The sequence below is a fragment of the Bos javanicus genome, chromosome 23, assembly GCF_032452875.1.
Source record: "Bos javanicus breed banteng chromosome 23, ARS-OSU_banteng_1.0, whole genome shotgun sequence".
NCBI lineage: Eukaryota > Metazoa > Chordata > Mammalia > Artiodactyla > Bovidae > Bos > Bos javanicus.
The window spans coordinates 24619955-24642859 of NC_083890.1; the positions used below are offsets into that span (position 1 = coordinate 24619955).

General features: G+C 42.4%; 1 protein-coding gene across 2 annotated transcripts in view; it reads left to right on the forward strand.

Moving 5' to 3' along the window:
* The window catches only part of EFHC1 (EF-hand domain containing 1), a 40258-nt gene that overhangs the window by 14999 nt on the left and 2354 nt on the right, over positions 1-22905 (forward strand). For both annotated transcript variants that reach the window (XM_061398420.1, XM_061398421.1), the window contains 4 exons: positions 3597-3817; positions 8072-8212; positions 10434-10647; positions 10980-11127. In XM_061398420.1, the coding sequence (XP_061254404.1) occupies positions 3597-3817; positions 8072-8212; positions 10434-10647; positions 10980-11127 (724 nt within the window). The remainder of the gene's footprint in view (positions 1-3596; positions 3818-8071; positions 8213-10433; positions 10648-10979; positions 11128-22905) is intronic.

The window sequence follows — 22905 nt, forward strand, 5'->3', positions numbered from 1 at the left end:
AACCTCATGAAGTCACTCTTAGGTTCCTTGTTTGTCTGCCTCATCAATGTGACCTATGTGTAAACTTTTCAGCATGTAATCATCCGCTCCTATAACTTCCCAAATTCTAACAAAATTTCCATCAGAGGTAGATGGAGAGGTAGCCAGGTGACCTACGTATGGTCCCTTGAAAAGATAGGAGACATATGTTTTTGTGAAAGTTACAATTAGTCTTGTGGTAGCAGGACAGAAAAAGCTAAGCTCCCATCAGCTAAATAATTTCTTTAACTGGAAAAAGAAATGGTGTTAAAGCATCTGATCGACTTCCAGAGGCCTTTATCTAGTGGGTAGTTCTTACTGAATTCAGTTAAACAAGAGTTAAGTATCTGCTCTGAGAACCATGTCATGTGCTAAGTGCTGTGGAGGATAAGATAAAATTGCTCCAGACCTAGAATGCCTGTCCTTCAGGCACTTTCAGTGGCTGGGGAGACAAGTCATATACACATTCAGAGTGCTTAAACAGTAACACGGGTGCCCCAGGTGATCTGATTCCTGATTCGCGTGTCATGTAGACAGAGCTCAGAACAACGGGTGTGAGCTGGAAAGACCAAAGAAGCCTTTACAGGAGAGCCTTTACAGGGTTAGGTTAGTAAGACCTAACCCTTACTTGGAAAAATCTTATATGCAGAAAGAATATGATTCCAGAAGTAAAAATCTGAGATGTAAGAAGCAGTAAAGAAAGAAAATGGTAAAATGTAGGTGAATCTAAATAAACACTGACTATACCCGCTGAAGGCATAATGTTGAATTTAAAGTGAAAGTGAAAGTCGCTCAGTTGTGTCTGACTCTGCGACCCCATGGACTGGACAGTCCATGCAGTTTTCCAGGCCGGAATATTGGAGGTACAGTTCCCTCCTCCAGGAGATCTTCCCAACCCAGGGATTAAACCCAGGTCTCCTTCTTTGCAGATGGATTCTTTACTAGCTGAGCCACCGAGATTGAATTTAAGAGGGTTAAGAATATCAAGATAAAATTAAAGTCTATTACAATAATGATATTGGAGCAGTGTTAGGATTAAGAAAACAACAGGTTTTGAAAAGTGGGTATTTTTGTGGATTATTTATTTTCATCAAAATAGAATTAACTTACAATACTATGTTGGCTTCAGGTGATCTGATACTTGTATACATTACAGAGTGATCACCAGGATCTGTCTAGTTACCATCTGTCACCATACAGACTTATTACTGACTGTATCCCTATGCTGTACCTTACATCCCTGTGACTCATTTTACAGCTGAAGTTTGTATCTTTTAATCTTCCTCCTCAGTTTTACACTCATCCCATCACCCCACTCCCCTCTGGCAACCACCAGTTAGTCCTCTGTATCTCTAAGTCTGTTCTTGTTTTGTTAAGTTTATTCTTTTATTTTACTTTTTGTTGTTGTTGTTCAGTCGCTGAGTCTTGTCCAACTCTTTGTGACTCCATGGACTGCAGCATGCCAGGCTCCCCTGTCCTTCACTATCTCCTGGAGTTTGCTCAAACTCATGTCCATTGAGTCAGTAATACTGTCTAAACCTCTCATCCTCTGCCTCCCCTTCTCCTTTTAACCTTCAGTCTTTCCCAGCATCAGCGTCTTTTCCAATAAGTTGACTCTTTGCATCAGGTGGCCAAAGTTTTGGAGCTTCAGCTTCAGCATCAGTCCTTCCAGGGAGTATTCAGGGGTGATTTACTTTAGGATTGACTGGTTTGATTCCTTGCAGTGCAAGGAACTCGCAAGAGTTTCCTCTGGCACCACAGTTTGAAAGCATCAATTCTTTGGTGCTTGGCCTTCTTTATGGTCCAGCTCTCAATAGCTTTGGCTTTATGCACCTTTGCTGTCTAGGTTTGTCATAACTTGCCCTCCAAGGAGCAAACATCTTTTAATTTTATGGCTTCAGTCACTGTCCACAGTGATTTTGGAGCCCAAGAAAATAAATCTGTTACTACTTCCCCATCCATTTGCTATGAAGTAATGGGACCAGATGTCATGATCTTAGTTTTTTGAGTGTTGAATTTTAAGTCAGCTTTTTCATTCTCCTCTTTCACCCTCCTGAAGAGGCTCTTTAGTTCCTCTTCACTTTTGACCATTAGAGTGATATTATCTGCGTATCTGAGGTTGTTGATATTTCTTCTGGCAGTCTTGATTCCAGCTTGCAATTCACCCAGTCTGGCATTTCACATGATGTACTCTACATATAAGTTAAATAAGCAGGGTTATAGTATTTAGCCTTGATGTACTCTTTCTCCAGTTTTGAACCAGTCAGTTTTTCCATGTCTACTTTTTAGATCCCACTTGTAAGTGAAATCGTACAGTATTTGTCTTTCTCCAACTTAATTCACTTAGCCTAATAACTCTTTAGGTCTCGCCACGTTGTGGAAAATGGCAAGATTTCATTCTTTTTTATGGCTGAGTATATTCATTGTATGAATGGATAATGAAAGAGAAAGACAAATATGATATGATATCATTTATGTGTGGAATCTAAAACAAGACACAAGTGAACCTCTTTGTGAAATAGAAACAGACTCACAGACATAGTGAAGGCTGATTCTGTGTTTGGAAATCTGTTGATTTCCCCGGATGAACAGATTACTGGAACCATCCACACTGACTGTCCCTGCCTTCTGCCACAGGATCACACTGGCCTCACAGCATTGATCACAATTGCAATGAAACCGTTTTTTGTGTGTTTAGAGTCTGCCGCCCCAAACAGAGAGTTGCCTCCATCAAGCCAGGAATTTTATCCATATTATTAATTGTGGTCACTAATAATTTGTTTGTTGAGTGGATAAATGGGTGAAAGTGAAAGTCGCTCAGTCGTGTCCAGTTCTTTGGGACCCCATGGACTATAAAGTCCATGGAATTCTCCAGGCCAGGATACTGGAGTGCGTAGCCATTCTCTTCTCCAGGGGATCTTCCCAACCCAGGGATCAAACCCAGGTCTCCTGCTTTGCAGGTGGATTCTTTACCAGCTGAGCCACAAGGGAAGCCCAAGAATACTGGAGTGGGTAGCCTATCCCTTCTCCAGTGAGTCTTTCCAACCCAGGAATCGAAGTGGGTTCTTCTGCATTGCAGGCAGTTTCTTTACCAACTGAACTATCAGGGAAGCCCCCAAATGGGTGGGCAGTTAAACTAAATGACTTGGATCCCCCCACCCTAGATCTAGTACTCTGTCTTTATAGAAGGATGTTTATTCTTTTCTCTTGTGATGATTCCTTCTAAGCCTTAATTCTACTGAGATTAGTGACCCCTGGACAGAGGAGCCTACCTGTCCATGGGGTTGCAAAGAGTCGGACACAACTGAGTGACTAACACACACCCAACAGGGATTTCGGGAGCCTAATATGGGAGAGAGACTTTACAGAAACCATCTGGGCCATTATTTATGGGTCCCGTTCACAGATAGAAATACACAGCCCTGTGTTCTGCTGGGAGCGTGGAGGAGTCACTGACCCTCCATCAGAGTTGAAGCCCACACCTGCTCTATTCTCAGGATTGCCCGGCTGTTGTGTGTCTATCTTTCTTCCCATCCTCATTCCTTTTTCTCTCTCCTCTTTCTGCTGTCTTTTGTTAGAGAACTTCCCTCGGTGCGTGCTGGAGATCTCCGATAAGGAGGTGTTGGAATGGTACACGGCCAAAGACTTCATCGTCGGGAAGCCGCTCACTATACTCGGGAGAACTTTCTTCATTTATGATTGTGATCCATTTACTCGGCAGTATTACCAAGAAAAATTTGGAATCTCCGATTTACCACGCATTGATATGAGCAAGAAGGAACCACCTCCCATGAAACAGGTAATGGAACACTGGTTCTGAGGGTAGTGAGAGAGTTTATCTTCTGATAGAGGACTTTAAGGACAAAAAGGGCTCTCTCTTACACTGTTGGTGGGAATGCAAACTAGTACAGCCACTATGGATAGATTCCTTAAAAAACTGGAAATAGAACTGCCTTATGATCCAGCAATCCCACTGCTGGGCATACAAATAGCCAGGACATGGAAGCAACCTAGATGTCCATCGCAGAGGAATGGATAAGAAAGCTATGGTACATATACACAGGAGTATTACTCAGCCATTAAAAAGAATACATTTGAAAGTTCTAATGAGGTGGATGAAACTGGCAAGATGGTAACAATAACCCGGTGTACGAGACAGCAAAAGAGACACTGATGTATAGAACAGTCTTATGGACTCCATGTAAAATATCATGTAAGAAATCAGAATGGGGAACACATGTATACCTATGGTGGATTCATTTAGATATTTGGCAAAACTAATACAATTATGTAAAGTTTAAAAATAAAATTTTAAAAAAATGAATACCCAATTAAAAATGGGCAAAACATATGAAATAGAGCAGTTTACAAAAGCAGAAATACAAATGTCTAATGAACATATGGAAAGACCCTCAACTCATCATCAAAGAAATAGAAATTAAAATACTGAGGTTTAGGATTTTTGATTTAAAAAGACTCAACAGCATCCCATGTTTGCCCTGATGTGATGAAATAAGCTTTTTCCCAGAGTGCTAATAGGTGACCCAGTGAGGAAAGCTCTGAAAGACCGTTTGTTATCATTTTAACTTTTCCAAAATAAAAATATTACATATCTCTTGACCCAGAAAATCTGGTTTGGGGATTATAAAAAGATAGGTGTAAGGACCTGTATTGTAGCATTGTTTATAATAAGGTGTTAGAACATTGGCCGAATAAATTATAGTATATCCATCCATACAATTAGAAGACTGTAAGTCTCGTTAAAAAAAAAAGAGGAAGTCTGTGCATATTAGCATGAAAAAAATGTCCATAACATCTTTAAGGGAGTGTGAATACATGATGTGGCACTAATTTCTGTAGATTACTGTATACAACATCTGCTTCCGTCACTGAGGAAAAGAGCCGGAGGAATGTTTCCCCAGACGATCTACAGTTGTTAGTTCTCCAGTGGGCAGAAGGGAGGGAAGGAGGGAAGTGGGAGATGACCAGGGACCTGTTTTTTATACTGTGTGGTTTTAATTTCACTTTCTATACCAAGCTGTATATTACCTTAATAATTTTTAAATTTTTTTCATTAAATTCCAGACCCCTAAGACATTTCTTTCTTTTTTTTTTTTTAATTTGCCTATTTATCAAACCTTTCACTTAAAAAGTGATTGGGAGCAAAAAAAAAAAAAAAAACCTAATTAATTGAAGATGTTGGAAGATGGTGTTCTTTAATTGCAGTATTGCTGTCCTTAAAAATCAGGCAGAATCCTAGACTTCAGTTCTGTGCACCTCAAAGTCCACTGTGATCTGAGAGTAAGTTCATAGTGTCTTTAATGCAGCAAAATAGTAATCTAGTAGACTTGGGCCTTCAGAATGGCTCAGCCACGTGTTTTAGAGTTTGAAGTAACAACTGCGTGTTTTCAGAATTACACAGCCAATTCCAGAAGCATCTCACGTATCAAGGCCCACGTGTCATAGACCAAAAGCACTGTGCCATTACACCTGTCTAGGGGAAGAACAATTCACACAACCTCTTTGTGTGTTGCTCGTGTATAAAATAGTGTGCGAGCATCCATGGCTCTTCTTTATTTTGCCAGCATGTGTGTAAAATTATGTCAGCGGCTTCTTTTCAAAAGATAGTGATTGGGAGGATGGAATGATTGAGTTCCTCCAGCCTGGCCGCTGCTTTACCCACAACTCTTGGCCCGAGCCGCTTGCGTATCTGCTGAGTTACAAGGGTTCTGTGTCCTGTTTTATCCCCTGGACTTCTGCTAATGCTTGAACCACTTTTGCATCATTTCTTTACATGGCTCTCTCTCACCTCTCGCAACTTAGGGTAGGCCTTCTTTCTTCCAAGAAGCAAGTACCTTTAAGCTCTCCTCAGTCATTACCCCTTGGCCATCTAAACTCTACAAGGTGAAGTGGGGACACAGGGATGGGAGGCTAGCAGTTTCTAGAGGCACCAAGCCAGAGTCAAGGGACTCTGGCAGGGACAGAGCCCGATATGAAGTGCGTATATTTGATTTGAGAATCGTGACCTTCAGATCAGGAATAAGTCCACATGGATCCAGAGGCCACATGAGCTAGATCTCAGACTTGGTCCATCTGGAGACATGCTGGTAGGGAGGAGGAAGAAGCCAGGGCCAGGAGGGCCCATCTGCCATGGAGCCAGCCTCTGAACACGTTTAAAGGATGAGGGGCTCTCAGATTTTGTGTGTGTGTGTGTACATGTTAAAAACAAAAAAACCCTGGGCAGGAACTCTGGAGGGTGGGTCATTGGAACAGGGGTATCTATGAGTGGTGGTATCCACAGAGGAATAGCTCTAGTTTGGAACAGGACCCACGCAGCAGCTTGGCATATGATGGAGTATGGGAAGCACAGTACCAGGGCCGCAGGCGGAAGGGCTGATATCTAGAGAAGGCCTGCATCCCAAGAGGGGAAATGAGATTCGATTTGAGGGAAATAGGTGGAAACCTGTTAAAACACAAAAGGAATTTGGTAGGAAGGTGTTCAGAAGCTTACCTCCCTATTTCAAAACCCCTTAATCTCCCCTGCACCCCCCGACCAGGTTGCTCTCACTGTGTATTGGAATTAGATAGTGCCACTGCATTTCTGCTGCTTACAGGTAAGCTAGAGCTTAGCATGTGGGCAGTGCTATGGGCAGCTTAGCATGAGGGACTTTCAATCAAAGTTGCTCTGTCCATGGCAACTTATGTATTCACTGCCTACTGGTTTCGCATATGGGACCAATTAGTCTTTGTCCACTTACTGGATCCGCTAATCACACTTCCCTGGTGGCTCAGACGGTAAAACCATCTGCCTGCAATGTGGGAGACCTGGGTTCGATCCCTGGGTTGGGAAGATCCCCTGGAGAAGAAAATGGCAACCCATTCCAGTATTCTTTCTTAGAAGATCCCATGGACAGAGGAGCCTGGCAGGCTACAGTCCATGGGATCACAAAGAGTCGGACACGACTGAGCGACTTCACTTAACTTAGTCACATTCCAGCCATGCAGATCATATTAATCACATACAGCCCAGGGGTGGGTGAAGGATCAATGTTCTAAGCACTTCACCTTGAATGAACATAACAGAGTCCATGGTTTTTGAGGGAGTCCCCATTATAGATGGATCAGGGCTCATACAGACTAATTTGTTAAACTTGCTGAATACAATATGTTTGAAGATTTGGGGAAGGTGTCTACAGGTGAAAGCATGGTACGAGCAAGTTTGCTGAGAAAGCAGCGCAAAAAGGAGTCAGAGAAAAAGAATTCAGCTGAAGTCTGCCTGGCATTGATGAGAGGGAGGAAACCTCTGAATTATTAATACTTAAGTTTTTGACAAATCCCAGCATCCTGTAGTGGTACCTTCAGCCCTTTATGGTACCTAAGTTCACGACAAACATAAGTTCACCCTGTACTTCCACACTTACCGAATAATCTTTGCATCTGGAATTCAGTTCCATGAGTTTACTTCTTCACCAGGGAAGGGGAGTCCTGGGTGGACAGTGGGGGGGTCTGAGTTCTCAGTAAAGTATGACTGTCATTACTATGAGGCAATAATCAAGAAATAAAAATATCGGAAGTATGGAGGTTAACAGGAAAAAAAGGAGCATGAACCAAGCCCTGACACCTCCACCCCACCCCAGCTCCAACACACCAGAAAATGGTTTCCAGATCTGCCAGGCGGAGACCTACACCCCAGAACAAAGAATTCACAGGCCCCTGGGCCTTCCATGCTGCAAGTCCATGAGTACCAGGGCTGGGGAGCAGGGCAGGGCTCTGCCATGGCGGTAAGGGTCAGCGGACGTCAGCGATGTCTCAGCCCAGTCTGGAGGGTTATTCTGTAGCATCATGAGTCACTTGTGTGAGCAGTGATCAAGGGCGTAAAGTCTATAAAGAAGAACGGAATATGTGATATGTTGTTCTTTCCGATTGCATTTGAATATGTAGAAATTACTTTTAAATATTTTCCAGACTTTAAAAAGAAACTTACAGTTACCTTTAATGAAATTTTAAAAACAAGCAGCATCTGCTTTATTTCTTGCTTCCTTTTTTTCTTCAGGAGTTGCCTCCCTATAATGGTTTTGGCCTAATTGAAGACTCTGCTCAAAACTGCTTTGCTCTCATCCCAAAAGCTCCCCAAAAAGATGTTATTAAAATGCTGATGAACGAGAACAAGGTGCTTCGTTATTTGGCCACACTGGTGAGGACAGTGTTTGTATCCTGAGGTTCTGCTGTGTCTCAGTGTTGTGCACGGTTGTCCGTTTTGTCTGTAAGCTAGAGAGTAATAGCTGTTGGAGTCATGTTGAACTCCAGCCTTCAGGCAGGGTGGACGGCATTAAGCATGGTGCTCCCGAACCAAGACCTAGCTCAAGTCCTATCTGCCTTCAGAATCTCTCTGAAATCATTAATCTCTCCTCGCTAGCCCTCACATCTTGACCGACTTTTTGGCCTTTTTTATTAAGCAGTGAAAGCCTTGACTTATATTCAAAGTATCTGTCTCTCTGTGTGCCTTTCCAGTGAACTGTCATTTCCTTGACAGTAGGGACCATGTCTTTTATATTCATTAAATGTAACAAATAGAATCGTACTAACTTAATAGGTAACTTTGGGAGGTCATATGTTTAGTGGCTAAGAGGTTTGGGAAGAGACAAATTTAGATCCTGAATGTTCCACTCAGTGGCTGAATTGCCTGAAGCAAATTACTGATAAGAATTCAAAGGATAATGTCTCTAAAAATAGAAAAAAAAAAAAAACCAGAAATAGAAATATAAGTGTTTTATTTAGAAATGTAGACATAAATAGCAGAAATTGACATGTTACTCTGGCAATAGACATGTGTTTGAAAAATGAGAACATAGTTAACTGATACATTTTTTGAAATGTTGAACAAAGCTTTGAAATGAGAGTTCTAGCAAATTCTAGGCCAATTAGAACACTTCACACTGTAAGAATTCTGGTAAGGCAGAAACCAACACGACGTAAAGCAATTTTCCTCTGATTAAAAAATAAAATAAAAGAATTCTGATTAATGAAGGTTTTGCATTGTTGCTAAGTTCTTTGAGTTACTATTAAAGTTCAGTAGGTTTGTTGAATTATAACATAGTAATTGTGAATTCCTTGAGGGCAGGGGTAGTGTCTCTTTAGACTTTGTAGGCACTCGATAATTATTGGTTGAGTTGGTAAATGAATTTATTTACACATACACTGTCCATGAGTCAGGCAATATAATGTTTTACTCATTTTATGTTTTGAAATATAAGAATCACAGAGGTTAATTGGTGTGTCCCAGGTCTTACTGCTTAGACAGAGGCAGAACTGGAACTCAACCTAATGAAAACTCTCAAGTTGAAAAGATACATGCACCCCAGTATTCACAGAAGTACTGTTTAAAATAACCAAGACATGGAAGCAGCCTAAATGTCAATCACCAGAGGAATGGATATAAAGAAGCTGTGTGGAAGGGGGTGTGTGTGTGTGTGTGTGTAATGGAATATTACTCAGCCATAAGAAAACTATGGAATAATTTGCAGCAACATGGATTGACCTAGAGATTATCATATAGTAGAATTTCAATGAACAAGCCTGGAAGAGAAGAGTGAAGTAGAAAATTAGCATTATGCACACCCCACAGTAAATTTGTTGCTGACCAGATCCATCAACAGATGCTAAAATTAGTGGGAAAATCTTTGGGGAAAAACACGATTTTCATAGTTTGCAAGTAGACAAGATCTCCATAGTTTGCAAGTATCTCCCTCAAGATATTTATTAACTGCAAAGGGAAAGATGGTGACTTCCTAGGAGAGAAACCTACCAGGCATCTTCTTAACCAGGTGATCAAGGTCAGCGTCACCAATAAAAAGACGTTTTGACATCATGGACTCCTTGATACGCACAGAAAAGGATCTTCATATATTTTCCTCCCCTTTAAAATTTTCTTTTTAAAATTATGTATAGAAATGGATTTGTGTAAAGCCATAGACTTTGCGTAATTACTTTAGTGTCCTTGAAGCTGAACATAATGTCAGCTAAGAGGTTTCAGACTAGCCACCTTTGGATAGAATATAGCCCATATGTTATCTCTGGCCTGCCTGGTGCTTTTAAAGAGTTGAAGTCAACATGTTAAAGTCAGGGATTTAATATAGTAATCCATATTTCTATCTTCTCATGAAAAACTGGAAGATCTAACAACATTGGGCCTGCATTCATTCCCACAGGCAGCAGTCAACTGGTGTGAGTTGGGGCAGCTTCCCTTAGGTGAGGTGTACCCTGTCCAGGCCTCCAGAGTCACCCCATACTGTTCATTCATATTATATTCCATATGTTAGGTTTATATTGTACCCTAGTCCCTGTAGGTGTTTTAGTTGGCGGCATCTGCACAGATCGTGTATCTTCATAATGTCCTCTTTTCTTCACCTTTCCAGGAATCCCCCTTCCCAGAAGACAAGGGCCGCCGGTTTGTCTTGTCTTATTTTCTAGCCACTGACATGATCAGTATCTTTGAGCCTCCTGTTCGAAATTCTGGTATCATTGGGGGCAAGTATCTCGGCAGAACTAAAGTTGTCAAACCAGGTTCCTCGGTGGAAAACCCTGTCTACTATGGCCCCAGTGACTTCTTCATTGGTGCTGTGATTGAGGGTAGGTCTCAGCAGAGTTCAGGCTTTCCTACTGGCTTTGTTGGGGATTTAACTGAGTGAACACTTGTAGGAGGCATTAGTCTGCAGTCCAGAAGTACATGTGGTTCAGTGTCATAATGTCCTCCTTTATCAATTAAACTGTAAATTGGTTGCATTTGTTGGCTGTAGATGGAGACTTGGAGCTCCCTAAGCGCTGAGCAAACTAGTACACATTAGTTTGGAGAGCTATGTAAGGTTCATTAGTCTAGCTCACAAATACATGTCTGTGAAGTTTTACTCTTGGTTGCCTGATAAAAACATAACCAAGCTAATGTATTTCTACCTTCTCCCCAGTGTTTGGCCACCGGTTCGTCATCCTTGACACAGACGACTATGTTTTAAAATACATGGAGAGCAACGCTGCCCAGTATTCACCAGAAGCACTCCTGTCGATTCAGAACCACATTCGAAAGCAAGAGGCTCCCGCACCAGAATTGGATGGGTATGTCTGACCATCTGAGATCCATTTTGAATTTGGCACAGTGAGATATTCAGGAAACAGTTCTTAACAAAATGAATGGGTAATCACATTTTAGCTTTTCAAATTTCCCTCACCAATGGAAATTCTTATACACAGGTGGTGGTGGTTGTTTAGTTACTAAGTCGTGTCCTACTCTTTTATGACCCCATGAACTATAGCCCGCCAGGCTCCTCTGTCTGTGGGATTTCCCAGGCAAGAATACTGGAGTGGGTTGCCATTTCCTTCTACAGGGGATCTTCCTGACCCAGAGATGGAACCCATGTTTCCTGCTTGGCAGGTGGTCTACACAGGTTACCTGGGTTTAATATAATAACTTGGGTTTCCTTGGTGCCTCAGTGGTAAAGAATCTTGTCTACCAATGCAGGAGACACCGGTTCAGTTTCTGGGTTGGGAAGATCCCCTGGAGAAGGAAAAGGCAACCCACTCCAGTATTAATGCCTGGAAAATCTCATGGACAGAGGAGCCTGGTGGGCTGCAGTCTGTTTTGGGACTCAAAAGAGTCAGACATGACTTAGTGACTAAACAACAATGATTAAGACAGTGGCTATAGGGGAGATGAGAGGAGGAGGCGGTACGGAGGATGAATGTTTCTGACCTGAGCAGTTGGAAAGGAGGAGTTGCCACCAACTGGGATGGAGACGTATATTGTAGGTAGAGGAGGGTTTTTTGGAGGTGGTGGGGTGGTGGGGATGTTTCAGTTTTGGACATACTAGGGTTTAAGATACCTTTAGATATTCAAGTAGAGTGATCAAGCAGGTGGTTGGACATATAAATCTGGAGTTCAGGTGAGAGGCCTATGCTGTGGGAGTTGTGGGCATATAAATGATATTTTAAGCCACGAGACTGGGTGAAATCTCTAAGGTAGTCGTTATAGACAGAAGAAAGAATAGCTCCAAGGATTGCACTCTGGAGTCCTCCAGCAGTAAGAGTTGCGAAGAGAAACCGGAGAACAGCTAGTGAGGCTGGAAGAAAGCTAGGCAGGTGTGTCCTGGAATCCAGGGGGAGGGTCCAGGTGTCCCCTTTTGCCCAGAAGTTTATAGTGGCATTATAAATGTGACCACACAGACAATCTTTGTGCCAATGGGAAAATTCACTTTTGTTCTGCAACTTCAAAAACTTTTTGTCAAAACATGAAAAACTCTGATGGTTACAAATGTATAGAGAGATTAAAAAATAGTAAACTTGATTTTTATTTAGTCCACTGTAATTTTAAGACATTGCCAATGCTGAGGATTAAAAATGTTTCATTTTCTTGTAAAAAAACAATTAAGAGTAGTTGGGACAGTGCTTGCCTTCCTGTTCTCACACAATGCGAGTATCTTTTCTGTGCCTCCACAAATCATCAGATTCCTTTCCAAGTTTGAATCAACTTCCAATGTTTTCTTATTTTCGCTTTTAGTGTTGTGATTATATCCTAGAGTTCCTTTAATGACAGTGAAATATCTCAGAGTCCTTTTAATGTGAAGTTTTTGAGCTTCCCAGGTGGCTCAGATGGTAAAGAACCCGGCAGCACGTGGGAGACCTGGGTTCGATCCCTGGGTTGGGAAGATCCCCTGGAGGAGGGAACAGCATCCCACTCCAGTGTTCTTCCCTGGAGAATTCTATGGACAGAGAAGCCTGGCAGGCTGCAGTCCATGGGGTCACAGAGAGTCGGACACGACTGAGTGACTTTGGCTTCACGTCTTGCTGGCATCGGGGATATCGTGATCCTTTTTGTCCCGATCATTTCCTCCTTTTGGGTCAGTGCGCCGGCCTTTGCTGGGGTCCTCTGGCTGCATGTCGAGTCTCTCAAACGGCAGCGGTGTCCGCGTTCCCAGTCAGCTGGTTCTTCTCTAACTCCGCTGTGTTGGACCTGAATTCTCCTTTCTAGCTCTATCGCTTTTGGTTTTTTTGCTGCACTCTCATCTTTGCTGTCAGAGTTCTCTCTTTCATCGTCCATTTTTGCAAACTGTCACTTGAGTTTATCCTTTAGAGAAAAGGAGGCAACGCAGCTACATGCTTTGCTATCTGTATGTGGCTTCAAAAACACATGCCTGGTTACTAGTTACTGACAGATTTCGAAGAGAGGATATGCTTGTCATTGATTATGACACACATCTGCTATTTATACAGTGACTTGTGGGCTAGAAATCTGACAGTGAGTTTTCACTTTAGGCAGTAATTCACAGTTAATGAACTGTGGTAACTGAAAGTCAAACCATGTTGTTGAAGGACTGGGTTATTTAACCAGTGAACTGTGGTAACTGAAGTTCATGCATATCTGAGCCATGTGAAGTCGTAATTGTCTGCACATCAACGAAGACAGTGATTCGCTGTCTTAGGTGAGGACTTAGCAACAAGTAGGGGGTACTGGAAGAAGCACAAGCTGGAATCAAGATTGCCGGGAGAAATACCAATAACCTCAGATATGCAGATGACACCACCCTTATGGCAGAAAGTGAAGAGGAACTCAAAAGCCTCTTGATGAAAGTGAAAGAGGAAGGTGAAAAAGTTGGCTTAAGGCTCAACATTCAGAAAACCTAGATCATGGCATCTAGTCCTATCACTTTATAGGAAATAGATGGGGAAACAGTGGAAACAGTGTCATACTCTATTTTTTTGGGCTCCAAAATCACTGCAGATGGTGATTGCAGCCATGAAATTAAAAGACGCTTACTCCTTGGAAGGAAAGTTATGACCAACCTAGATAGCATATTCAAAAGCAGAGACATTACTTTGCCAAAAACAAAGGTCCGTCTAGTCGAGGCTATGATTTTTCCAGTGGTCATGTATGGATGTGAGAGTCGGACTGTGAAGAACGCTGAGCGCGGAAGAACTGATGCTTTTGAACTGTGGTGTTGGAGAAGACTCTTGAGAGTCCCTTGGACTGCAAGGAGATCCAACCAGTCCATTCTAAAGATCAGTCCTGGGTGTTCTTTGGAAGGACTGATGCTAAAGCTGAAACTCCAGTACTTTGGCCACCTCATGTGAAGAGTTGACTCATTGGAAAAGACTCTGATGCTGGGAGGGATTGGGGGCAGGAGGAGAAGGGGACGACGAGGATGAGATGGCTGGATGGCATCACCGACTCGATCAACGTGAGTCTGAGTGAACTCCGGGAGTTGGTGATGGACAGGGAGGCCTGGCGTGCTGTGATTCATGGGGTCGCAAAGAGTCGGACACGACTGAGTGACTGAACTGAACTGAACTGAGGGGGTACTGGGGACCTCAGTGAGGACTTCCACTGGAATGGGGCGGGGGTGGGCTTAAGAGATGGGAGGAGAGGAAGTTGAGGAAGTTGGTGCAAAGGGGAATAGGGAGATGGGGAGTAGCTGGCAGAGGAAATGGAATAGAGGGCTTTTTGTTTTGTTTGTAAGAATAAAGGGCAGCAAGTTTGTATGTAAATGGGAATAATTCTGTAGGGAAGGAAGCATTGCTAAATCTGTGAGAGAGGGGAGATTTCTGGTGTCTGTGAGAGACAGTGGGGTGTTCAGGACCCAGGGGGAGGAACTGGCTTTGGACGGAAGCATTGGTCATCCATCTCGGGCAGTGGTTCACCAATGTTCACATTTAGGAATGTTCACATTCAGAGGTCAGAGAGCAGCTCTGACCTCACAGACTTCCATGAGGGTCTCGAGAAGCTCCCAGGGTCTCTGGATTACTCTCTGAAACCATAATGTGTGTGCCAGGCAGGAAGGCAGGGTGTGTGGGTGCAGGTGCTGGCGGGTTGGTTGAGGGGTCAACACGTGGTTGAGGGGTCCTTCTCATTGTTTCGCTGTTTTCACTATAGCAGTGCAGCAGGAAGAATGCAGTTGTGGAGACGTTGGAGGTTCCGGGAGGAGAAGTTGGGAAATGTTCTGTTGACTCTACAAATAAATAAAATGAATATAAAAATAAAGTGAAAATAAATACATACCATCATTTTACCTGCTGCTAAGAAAGAAAGACTGTCAGTTGTAATTGAGACTCACCATCAATTTTAAAATGCATCCTGATTCAGAGATGTGAAAAATATGAAGGAAAATAAGTTTCTTTGGCTGGTGAAACATGGCAGCCGTCTAGGAGAGTGGGAGGCAGATGGCATGAGGGCCATAGTTTGGTGGCTGGGCACCAGGAAGGGCCAGGTTGAGATTCATGGCACACATTTAACTTGAGTACTTCTCAAAAGCTTTTTTCTGTAATTTCCCCATGTCTCTGCAAATACCAGGAACACTGGAAAGCTTCTTGCTTTGGCATACTACAGGTGGGCTGTTTTCTCCCCCTTTATTTAGTAATGAGGAAAAGATAGTATTAGGACACTTAGAGTAAGATACGAATAAAAATAAATTTAAGTTCTGGGTTAATAGATCCATGGCTATCCTCATTCTGACCCTCACTTTCGTTCTCTTCTCTTGTGATGAGTTAGGGATAAATGAGAGAAAACGCTCAAAGGTGCTATGAACCCAGGGGTCTTGCCCTCCGTATTTTACAGCCTTACTTCTCTTGGCTCCTGACTCACCCATCTGGTAAAGAATCCCGCTCTAAGGAAACACAAACCCTGTAGTTGATCATTGGAAAGAATAATGAAAAGGGATCCTGAGTACTTGTCATGCCCAAGAACTTTTTACGTCCAGTGTTGGCTCCTGCTGCTGCTGCTAAGTCACGTCAATCGTGTCCGACTCTATGCGACCCCATAGATGGCAGCCCACCAGGCTCCCATCCCTGGGATTCTCCAGGCAAAAATACTGGAGTGGGTTGCCATTTCCTTCTCCAGTGCATGAAAGTGAAAAGTGAAAGTGAAGTCGCTCAGTCGTGTCTGACTCTTCGAGACCCCATGGACTGCAGCCTACCAGGCTCCTCTGTCCATGGGATTTCCCAGGCAAGAGGTGTTGGCTACTGGATGATGAAATTTGAAGTTAGCCATCTTCTTTCTCTGAGCCATAAAATCAAAACAGTGCCCACGTGATTGGAGTATTGACTTCATCTGAAATTCTATTCAGGCTTAGGTCCCTGTACTGGCAGGTGGATTCTTTACCACTGAGCCACCAGGGAAGCCGTCCATATTCACTCTGCAGTTGGTCTCAAGTAGATCCAGTGTGAGTGGCTTCCATTTTCCTACTCTTTGCCTTGGAACGTTTCTTTACTGAGCTCTTTACCTTCTTGTCACAGCTAAGTAGCTCCCATTTCTCTAAATTCTTTTGTGTCTGTCACCGCCTCCTTTCTGACTGTGCTGGTATCCAAATACTCTCCAGAAGTTGTTTCTTGAGGTCACCGATTGTTTTCAGATCTAACGGTCTCTTGTCATTTATTCATTAATTCAGTGATATTGGAGCTTGCACCACATGCCGGACCTTAATAAACACTCAAGGCAGCCAGATGAGAGAATAGGAGCTCGTTGTCTAGGGCAGCGGTTGGCAGACGCTTTTGGAAAGAGGAGTAAATAATTCAGGTGTGTAAGCCACACCAGCATCTCTGTTGTAAACTACTCAGCTCTGCCTTTGTGGGCTGAAAGCAGCCGTGCACAGTGTGTAAACGAATAGGTGTGACTGGGTTTCACTTAAACTCTATTTAGAAACACAGGCCGCCCACTGGCTTTGGCCTTTGGGCCAGCCCCCCTGGTCCAGCGCTCAGCCTTTTGATCTGCAGATAATGTACACTGATTTTTACCACAGTGCCTTCTGACTCATCTGCCCGCCACCATTCTCTTCTTTAACCCATTGCACCGAGTTACCAGGCCGCGAATTATCACACAAAGTCATGCTGGCACTTGACTCCAAATTCATCATACTACTTCTCCTCTGCCCGTTGTATTGAAGTGTCATTGACAGAACTGTGTTAAGTGTACAATGTGATGATTTGATATACATGTGCATTGTGATGTGATTACCACAACCTAGTTAGTTAACACATTCATCATTTCACATTGTTTGTTGTTCAGTCACTCAGTCGTGTCCAACTCTTGGTGACCCCATGGACCGCACACGCCAGGCTCCCCTGCCCTTTACCGTCTGCCGGAGCTTCAGTTCAGTCACTCAGTTGTGTCCGACTCGTTGCGACCCCATGAACTGCAGCACGCCAGGCCTCCCTGTCCTTCACTATCTCCCAGAGCCCACTCAAACCCATGTCCATTGAGTCAGTGATGCCATCCAGCCATCTCATCCTCTGTCGTCCCCTTCTCCTCCTGCCCCCAATCCCTCCCAGCATCAGAGTCTTTTCCAGTGAGTCAACTCTTCACATGAGGTAGCCAGAGTATTGGAATTTCAGCTTCAGCATCATTCCTTCCAAAGAACACTCAGGACTGATGTCCTTTACAATTGACTGGTTGGATCTCCTTGCAGTCCAAGGGACTCTCAAGAGTCTTCTCCAACACCACAGTTCAAAAGCATCGATTCTTCGGTGCTCAGCTTTCTTTATAGTCCAACTCCCACATCCATACATGACTACTGGAAAAACCATAGCCTTGACTAGACGGACCTTTGTTGGCAAAATAATGTCTCTGCTTTTGAATATGCTATCTAGGTTGGTCATAACTTTCCTTCCAAGGAGTAAGCGTCTTTTAATTTCATGGCTGTAATCACCATCTGCAGTGATTTTGGAGCCCCCCAAAATAAAGTCTGACACTGTTTCCACTGTTTCCCCATCTATTTCCCATGAAGTGATGGGACTATAATCATGTTAACAGTGTTAATTACTCTAATTCAGGAGTATGAAATACTTTCCATCTGTTTGTCGTCTTCAGTTTCTTTCATCAATGTCTTATAGTTTTCAGTGTATAGATCTTTCACTTTGGTTAAATTTATTCTAGTTTTTTAAATGCTATTATAAATGAGATTGTTTTAATTTTTCTTTCAGTAGTTAATTGTTAGTGCATTTCATGTTGTTTAGTTCCTAAGTGGTGTCTGACTCTTTGTGACCCCATGAACTGCAGCACACCAGGCTTCCCTGTCCTTCACTATCTCCCTGAGTTTGTTCAAACTCATGTCTGTTGAGACAGTGATGCCATCCAACCATCTTATCCTCTGTTACCCCTTCTCTTGCCCTCAGTCTTTGCCAGCATTAGGGTCTTTTCCAAAGAGTCAGCTCTTTGTATTGGGGCCAAAGTATTGGAGCTTCAGCTTCAGCATCAGTCCTTCCGATGAATATTCAGGGTTGATTTCCTTTAGGACTGACTGGTTTGATCTCCTTGCAGTGCAAGGGACTCTCAGGAGTCTTCTCCAGCACCACAGTTCAAAAGCCTCAGTTCTTCAGTATTCAGCCTTCTTTATGGCCCAACTCTCACATGCATACATGACTTCTGGAAAAACCATAGCTTTGACTGTATGGACTTTGTTGGTAAAATGAAGTCTCTTTTTTAATACACTGTCTAGGTTTGTCATAGTTTTTCTTCCAAGGAGCAAGTGTCTTCTAATTTCGTGGCTGCAGTCACCATCTCCAGTGATTTTGGAGCCAAAGAAAATAAAATCTGTCTTCGTTTCCACTTTTTCCACATCTATGTGCCATGAAGTGATGAACGGATGCCGTGACCTTAGTTTTTTTTAATGTTGAGCTTTAAGCCACCTTTTTCACTCTCCTCTTTCACCTTCATCAAGAGGCTCTTTAGTTCCTTTTCACTTTCTGCCATTAGAGTGGTATCTGCATATCTGAGGTTGTTGATATTTCTCTCAGCAATCTTGATTCCAGCTTGTGCTCCATCCAGCCCAGCATTTTGCATGATGTAGTCTGCATAGAAGCTAAATAATCAAGATGACAGTATTCAGCCCTGATGTACTTACCCAATTTTGAACCAGTCTTTTGTATTATGTCTGGTTCTAACTGTTGCTTCTTGACCTGCATACAGGTTTCTCAGGAGGCAGGTAAGGTGGTCTGGTGTTCCCATCTCTTTTAAGAATTTTCCAGTTTGTTGTGATCCACACAGTCAGAGGCTGTGGTCAATGAAGCAGAAGTGAATGGTTTTTTTTGAGTTCCCTTGCTTTTTCTATGACCCAGAGGATGTTGGCAAGCTGATCTCTGATTTCTCCACCTTTTCTAAATCCAACTTGAACATCTGGAAATCCTTGGTTCATGTACTGCTGAAGCCTAGCTCGAAGGATTTTGAGCATAATTTTGCTGGCATGTGAAAGTTGCATGAGTGCAGTTGTGCGGTAGTTTGAGCATTCTTTGGCATTGCCTTTCTTTGGGATTGGAATGAAAACGGACCTTTTCCAGTCCTGTGGCCACTGCTGAGTTTTCCAAATTTGCTGGCATATTGAGTGCAGCACTTTAACCACATTATCTTTTAGGATTTGAAATAGCTTAGCTGGAATTCCATCACCTCCACTAGCTTTGTTCATAGTAATGCTTTCTAAGGCCCACTTGACTTCACACTCCAGTATATCTGACTCTAGATGAGTGATCATACTATTGTGGTTATCCGGGTCATTAAGACCTTTTTTGTACAGTTCTTCTGTGTATTCTTGCCACCTCTTAATCTCTTCTGCTTCTGTTAGGTCCATACCATTTCTCTGCTTTATTGTGCCCATCTTTGCATGAAATGTTCCCTTAGTATCTTCTAATTTTCTTAGTCTTTCCCATTTTATTATTTTCCTCTACTTTGCATTGTTCACTTAAGAAGGCTTTCTTATCTCCATTTGCTATTCTCTGGAACTCTGCATTCAGTTGGGTATATCTTTCCCTTTCTCCTTTGTTTTTGCTTCTCTTCTCTTCTCAGATATTTGTAAGGCCTCCTCAGACAACCCCTTTACCTTCTTGCATTTCTTTTTCTTGGGGATGGTTTTGGTCACCACCTCCTGTATAGTGTAATGAACCTCCGTCCATAGTTCTTTAGGTACTCTGTCTACCACATCTAATTCCTTGAATCTATTAGATCTGATTTAGGCCATACCTAACTGGGCTAGTGGTTTTCCTTGCTTTCTTCAATTTGAGTCTGAATTTTGCAATAAGGAGCTGATGATCTGAGCCACAGTCAGCTCCAGATCTTGTTTTTGCTGATGGAACAACAGACTGGTTCCAGATCGGGAAAGGAGTATGTCAAGGCTGTATATTTTCACCCTGATTATTTAATTTATATGAAGAGTACATCATGAGAAATGCTGAGCTGGATGAAACACAAGCTGGAATCAAGATTGCTGGGAGACATCAATAACCTCAGATATGCAGATGACACCACCCTTACGGCAGAAAGTGAAGAGGAACTAAAAAGCCTCTTGATGAAAGTCAAAGAGGAGAGTGAAAAAGTTGGCTTAAAGCTCAACATTCAGAAAACGAAGATCATGGCATCTGGTCCCATCACTTCATGGCAAATAGATGGGGAAACAGTGGAAACAGTGACAGACTTTATCTTTTTGGCCTCCAAAATCACTGGAGATGGTGACTGCAGCCATGAAATTAAAAGATGCTTACTCCTTGGAAGGAAAGTTATGACCAACCTAGATAGCATATTAAAAAGAAGAGACATTTCTTTGTCAACAAAGAACATCATATAGTCAAGACTATGGTTTTTCCTGTGGTCATGTATGGATGTGAGAGTTGGACTATAAGAAAGCTGAGCACCAAAGAATCGATGCTTTTCAACTGTGGTGTTGGAGAAGACTCTTGAGAGTCCTTTGGACTATAAGGAGATCCAACCAGTCCATCCTAAAGGAAATCAGTCCTGAATGTTCATTGGAAGGACTGATGCTGAAGCTGAAACTCCAGTACTTTGGCAACCTGATTCGAAGAGCTGACTCATTTGAAAAGACCTGATGCTGGGAAAGATTGAAAATGGGAGGAGAAGAGAATGACAGAGAATGAGATGGTTGGATGGCATCACTGACTCAATGGACATGAGTTTGAGTAAATTCCGGGAGTTGGTGATGAACAGGGAGGCCTGGCGTGCTGTGGTTCATGGGGTCCCAAAGAGTTGGACACGACTGAGCAACTGAACTGAACTGAAAGACTAATATATAAGATCCTGTCATCTGTAAACTGAAACAGTTGTACTTCTTCCTTTTCTCTTTGGATGCCTTTCATTTATTTTTCTTCCCTAGTTTCTCTGGCTAGGTCTCTGTAGGGCTTTCCCAATGGCTCAGCGGTTAAGAATCTGCCTGCAAGGCAGGAGACACAAGACTCTGGTTCAGTCCCTGGGTCAGAAAGATCCCCTGGAGGAGGAAATGGCAACCTACTCCAGTATCCTTGCCTGAAAAACCCCATGGAGAGAGGAGCCTAGTGGGCTACAGTCCAAAGGGTCACAAAGAGTCAGCCACAACCGAGTGGGCACACAGGTCTCTGTTGAGTAGAAGTGGCAAGAGTGCATACCTTTGTCTTGTTCCTGATCTTATAGAATGGGCATCATCGTCTTGTTCACTACAAGGTATGTTATTAGCTGGGGGATTCTCATGTGTGGCCATTATAACGTTGAGATACATTCCTTCTCTACCTAATTTATTTGAATTTTCATCATGAAAGGATGTTGAGTTTTGTCAAATGCTTTTTCTGTATGTATTGAGATGATCATATTTAGGTATGAGTGTATTTATGTATGTATATATTCTTCATTCTCAGTGTGTATTGATTTCTATATGTTGAACCATACTTGCCTAGTCAGGGTAAATCCCACTTGATCATGATGTACAATCTTTTTAATGTGCTGTTGAATTCAGTTTGGTGGTATTTTGTTGAGGACTTTTGCATTTGTGTTCACCAAGGGTTATTGGTCTGTAATTTTCTTTTCTTGTAGTGTCATTGTTTGGATTTGATGTCAAAGTATGCTGGCCTTGTATGCATTTGGGAGTGTTTCCTCCTCTTCATTTTTTTTTGGAGGAGTTTGAAATGGATTGGTATTAATTCTGCCTTAAATATTTGGTACAGTTCACCATGAAATCATCTGGTCCTGGGAATTTGTTGGGAGATTTTTGATTCCTGATTAATCTTCATATCATTAGTCTGTTTAGATTTTCTATTTCTTTGTGATTCAGGCTTGGTAGGTTGTTTGTTTTTAGGAATTTATCCATTTCTTCCAGGTTATCCAACCCATTGATAAGTAAATTGTTCATAGTAGTCTCTTCTGATCCTTTGTATTTCTGTGGTATTAGCTGTAATGTCTCCCCTCATTTCTGATTTTGAGTCTTTTTTTAAAAAATTGGTCAAGTTAAAAAGTTTGTCAGTTTTATCTTTTTTTTTTTTTTTAAAAAGGGTCTTAGTTTCATTGATCTTGTCTATCATTTTTCCAGGATCTCTTTCCTTTCTTTCTGCTCTGATCTTTCCTTTCTTCTGCTAACTCTGGGCTTTTATTTTTATTTTTCTAGTTCCTTGAGGTATAAACTTAGGTGGTTTGAGATCTTTCTTCGTTCTTCTTTTGGGCTGCACTGCATGGCTCATGGGATCTTAGTTCCTTCATCAGGGATTGAACTTGGGCCACAGCAGTGAAAGCACCTAGTCCTAACCACTGGACTGCCCACGAACTCCTCCTTTTTCTTTATTACTGTAAACTTCCCTCTTAGAACTGCTTTTGCTGTATCCCATAAATTTTGGTATGTGGTATAGGGGACCACTGAACAACACAGGTTGGAACTGTGTGAGTGTACTTATATGCAGATTTTTTTTTCAGTGAATATGTATTGCACTTGTACACAATCCTCAATGGGTTGAATCTGTGGATACAGAACCACCACACATTCAGAGGGCTGACTATAAGTTATACCCAGATTTTTGACTGTGTGGAGGGCTGATGCCCCTGAACCCTGCTTTTGTTCAAGGGTTAACTGTATATCTATTTTTGTTTGTTTCTAGATATTTTATTTCTCT